We start from the raw sequence: 5,026 nt of genomic DNA, 5'->3' as shown, positions 1-5,026 counted from the left end.
ACGGCTTAAGGTACGGATCAGGATTGGACTGTAAGTTTACAAAAAATAACCAGCAGGGGGCGACGTTACACCACTTTTCACAGAAACCTTGGGGGCAGGCTCAGTTTCTGCTGACTCCACAGCAGCCTCCTGGATTCTGATGAGTGTCTGAGGAGCTCGGTACCCTGCATTGATCGGTTTCCTGAAGCAGAAACTGTAAACTACTGCACACTGCGGCCATTTACAACAGCCCTAAACCTGTACCCCATTAAACACATAAATTCCATGGTCAGAGCTGTGGTTTAGCAAGATCCCCAGGCTTGGCGGGTATGGTTTCCGGCGGGGGGTGATTAAAATGGTCTCCCTGAGCTGGAAATTATATAAATAAAAGTGATAATGCCAGTATAACGTGGTATAATGACTGCAGAAGGTAAAGCAGCTCCGACTGAATGAGCAGAGCCCAGCCTCCCAGCTCGTAGTAAGGTTAGAGGGCAAGTCAACCTGATTTCCAAAATCCGTGCAGTATTTTTAAGGATGGTGATGTATGTTTACAAACAGAGTCAGAACTGTTCAGTGGTGCGATAGGAACCAGACATCTGTGTCCATTCAGTACCTTTAATTATAGCCACTAGAACATGAGATGATTATTAATAAGGCGCCTAATATCTGAGAAATATATCTTTAAAGCACACGTCCTTAAAAAACGAAGGGTTCTCCAGGGGTTCTTGATTAAAGAAAATGGGTCCATTTAGACCCGTAAGCTCTAGGTTAAGCCATTTGTGTAACGGACCTGTCCTTCCGACTGATGGAGGATGTGTTGCGTAGGATTCTTTATATCTTTACAAGCTATCTTTACAAGCTGGAACTCATAACAATAGAAGAACCCTTTTGTGTGCTACACAGAACCATCAACAAAACAGTTCTATAATGAACCATATAGGACATTCTCCTATATAGGTGGATATAGAACGTGTTGTTCCAAATTGGGGCAGCACGGTGGCGCAGCAGGTAGTGTCCCAGTCACACAGCTCTAGGGACCTGGAGGTTGTGGGTTCGTGTGTTCTCCCTGTGTCTGCGTGGGTTTCCTCCGGGTGACTGTCTGTGAGGAGTGTGGTGTCTTCTCCCTGTGTCTGCGTGGGTTTCCTCCTGGTGACTGTCTGTGAGGAGTGTGGTGTGTTCTCTCTGTGTCTGCGTGGGTTTCCTCCGGGTGACTGTCTGTGAGGAGTGTGGTGTGTTCTCTCTGTGTCTGCGTGGGTTTCCTCCGGGTGACTGTCTGTGAAGAGTGTGGTGTGTTCTCTCTGTGTCTGCGTGGGTTTCCTCCGGGTGACTGTCTGTGAAGAGTGTGGTGTGTTCTCTCTGTGTCTGCGTGGGTTTCCTCCGGGTGACTGTCTGTGAGGAGTGTGGTGTGTTCTCTCTGTGTCTGCGTGGGTTTCCTCCGGGTGACTGTCTGTGAGGAGTGTGGTGTGTTCTCTCTGTGTCTGCGTGGGTTTCCTCCGGGTGACTGTCTGTGAGGAGTGTGGTGTGTTCTCTCTGTGTCTGCGTGGGTTTCCTCCGGGTGACTGTCTGTGAGGAGTGTGGTGTGTTCTCCCTGTGTCTGCGTGGGTTTCCTCCGGGTGCTCTAGTTTCCTCCCACAGTCCAAAAACACACGTCGGTAGGTGGATTGGCGACTCAAAAATGTCCGTAGGTGTGAATGTGTGAGTGTGTGTGTTGCCCTGTGAAGGACTGGCGAACCATCTTTTTTTCAAAGCAATGTTATTAAAAAAAAACATAAGCCACTGCATATTAGTCGGTACAGCTTTAATGGAACATGAGTTTCCACTGGGTTCAAGATGGGCCTAGGCTGAGGTTGGGAAGGTAGGTAATAGCTGGATAAATGTGGGCGGCACAGTAACTCTCTCTACACAGGCTCTCCATGGATCCAGAGTAATTCAGAGTTGGTGTTTTCAGGTGGGCTACTCATACGGGCCTACGTTTAACACTCTCTGGTCCAGTCACTGGCCCTGGGGGGCTTCCGTATGAGGATCCAACATTGAACCCAAGGTCACTTGCTGCCACCTGTCTGGGCTACACATACGGGCCCCTCATGTTGTGTGTGCACATCTTTATATACATTTTAAGTAGCTGTACTACCAATTTACAACCAACATCATTATACACGACAAGAACAAAACAACCCAGAGTGTGCACTGATGGAGGGTGAGAGTAATTAAACATAGCTAACTCTTTTTACAGACCTCGTGACTCCTGATTCCTATCACCACCACTCTACAGAAATAATGGCCTGTGAATGTATCAAGAAAACCATTTTGAATTCAAGTTCATACTTGAGACACTCAAACAAGGAAATTTTGAAAGGAGGGTGGACTTGCTCTTTGAAGCTGGTGAGAGAGAGAGAGAGAGAGAGAGAGAGAGAGAGAGCTGCTGGAGTGCGCGCGCGCTTTCCTCGCTGTCTGGAACAGACTTCGCCTGCACGCGCGTTTTAAGGGGGATTTTTCTTTTTAAGGAGGACACCGAGGTATTTTTCTTCCTCATGAAAGAAATGGCAGCGGAATCGAGCCGGAGATTCACCAAAAACCTGCTGAAGCCGGGCAGCGCCGCGGAGATCCGCCACACAGCCTCCAGCGCCCTGCGGAGCTCCACCGCCGCGGTAAGAGACCACCGCAGACCCTCTTTAACTTCACCTCCATTTTCATGAACGATTCCCAGGTCACTCCGCCTTGGCATCCCCTCTCGGATCAGGGAGAGTCTTGGTGATATGAAGCTTGTGGTGTTACATTTTTCTTCCAGCTTTTAGTCCATTTCCCGCCCCTTTTTTCCACACACACAGAGAGAGAGACTGCTGCATTCATCCTGCCATTCTCTCCTCCATAAAGCCGCAGCTCAGCACTGTCTCACAGCTCAGTGCGGTTTTTCCGTTTACAAAGAGAAATGCTGTACGTGATCATTACGCTCAATGACAAACGTTGGCTGGAGAGGTGTAAAGCCTCCCCTCACGGAGCTTACCATGCAGCATTAGTGGCTGGATGCAATCAAATCCTGTCTGCAATGTTCCTTTACTCACTGTGTCCCATATGTAACTGTAGGCAGCTGTGCACATACAGGAAGAGTGGGCAGATGTCAGCATCCAGTCTTTTCTATGTATCAATGATATTCACACATCCACACGTGTCCTATCTGCTGAAATGGGTCTGATTCCACTATCATCAAGCTTTCAAAAGCAATCACAGTTCAGGGATGGTCAGGGACTCGATATGAGATGCCGAGATGTTTGTTTCCTGCTCATATCTGCAGTTGATATCAATATCGGAATTATCTGAAGAAATATATCGTGATATAAATGTTGCCCGTATCGTCCAGCCTTACCACGATTAATTTCGACTATCTTCCCGGCTGCGTTTATGCAAACACCTATGCTCTGATTGGCTACACTTGTTCACATAGAAACCCTTGGTTGAAGGCCAGTTAGACGAGAACAGTGTTAGCGCTCAAACTCGTCTGCTGTGTGAAAAAGGCTCTGGTGTGTTCCACAACGCTGTACCGAGCACTGATATGCAAATGTGTGCTTTGTGACATCACAAGCGAAAGCATGGTGTTGGGAGCCATGCGTGTCCAGTCATTTCCTCCGACTGGTGGAGTCGAACATGTGGATGCAATCATCTCGCCGCAGCCCTGCCGCTCTAGAACCACAGTCTGGCATGCTGCAGGCTTCGCACCTTGTTCTAGATCCTGGTTTCCCTCGTAAAGTCCGGGTTTGGTGTGTGGACCACTGCTGAGAACCTGGAGGTGTTTAAGAGGTCACTCTAGGTCGGAACTGTTGATGTTAATCTCGTGGATGTGTTTCACCCATGTCTTTTAGTACTATGAGTTATTTTTTTTAATGCTCTGAGTTCTCCAGGGCAGAACCGGGTTCCTACAGCCATGCTGGCTTCCCACTGGTCAGTCTCAGCACCTCTGAGCAGTGTCCGGTTGGTGCTGAACTCACTGCTCTGTATTTACCATCCATCCATCACCACTCAGCCACAGTTCCTCTCTTCTGCTTGTTATTGTTTGGACCTGTGCTGTAGACCATATGTGCTTGGGTTCTTCCAACGATTCTTGGATCCTCTCAGGGGACTAGATAGTTTTACCTTGTGAATATTGGTTCCTCTCAGTGGTTCTAGATAGGTGTATTTCTTTAGCCTTGCTGCCTTTCAGCAGTTCCAGAAAGCTACCGTGTTTCCCCGATAGTAAGACACCCCCGATAGTAAGACGCAGTGTGGGTTTTAGGGGGGTCGGCTAATGTAAGACGTACCCCGAAAGTAAGACATAGTAAACTGTACGTTGGAAAAATATAAGCCATAGTACCGGTACCTTTTGCTGCATTAACTGCGGGATGCGGACGGATCTGGAGCGGAATGAGCGGAGGGATGTGGCGGCCGCGGGAGCAGCAGTAATGTTGTCCGTGGTCCAACACGCAGCCTCAGTGCCCTCATGTGCAGCCGCTGGTGGCCGCTCTGATTGGCATGGCCATAGTTGTCATGGAATAAATCTGTTTCATCTTCCAGTATAACATATTCAGACTGTTCGTTCTTACCGTTTTTCATTGTTTTACATGTTATACACTGAAATACCGTCATGATACGGTTGTAACAAGACATTCTTGGCACTTGCTTTTATAAAACTGTTTTATGGTGAATACCATACTGTTCAGGTTGTTAATAAATGTTAATTTTATGGTTAAAACAAAAATCGACATTTTTTACCAATATAAGACATACCCGAAAGTAAGACATAGTGGGACTTTCGGGGGTAAAAAGAATATAAGACACTGTCTTACTTTCGGGGAAACACGGTATATCTGGTGAGTCTTGGTTCCTCACGGTGGTTCTAGATAGTTCAAATTTTCGCATCTCTGGGGTCTCTATCTTGCGAGCCGTGGTTCTAGATATGTTCTAGATGGGTGTATCTTTTGAGTTTCAATTCCTCTCTGTGGTAATAGATAGTTTATTTTTTTGAGTCTCTGTGGATTCAGAAAGCTTTATAGCACTGTTTCCTAGTTGAGTCTTG

General features: G+C 47.3%; 1 protein-coding gene across 1 annotated transcript in view; it reads left to right on the top strand.

The window, feature by feature from the left end:
- The first annotated feature begins 2,401 nt into the window (after positions 1-2,401).
- The window catches only part of LOC136675443 (dedicator of cytokinesis protein 10-like), a 124,248-nt gene continuing 121,623 nt past the window's right edge, over positions 2,402-5,026 (top strand). The window contains exon 1 of the mRNA XM_066651995.1: positions 2,402-2,627. Within this exon, the coding sequence (XP_066508092.1) occupies positions 2,511-2,627 (117 nt within the window). The 5' untranslated portion in view covers positions 2,402-2,510. The remainder of the gene's footprint in view (positions 2,628-5,026) is intronic.

Source organism: Hoplias malabaricus, chromosome X1 (assembly GCF_029633855.1).
Source record: "Hoplias malabaricus isolate fHopMal1 chromosome X1, fHopMal1.hap1, whole genome shotgun sequence".
Taxonomy (NCBI): Eukaryota; Metazoa; Chordata; class Actinopteri; order Characiformes; family Erythrinidae; genus Hoplias; species Hoplias malabaricus.
The sequence above is the reverse complement of the archived record's forward strand: the minus strand, read 5'-3'. Positions and strand labels throughout refer to the sequence as shown.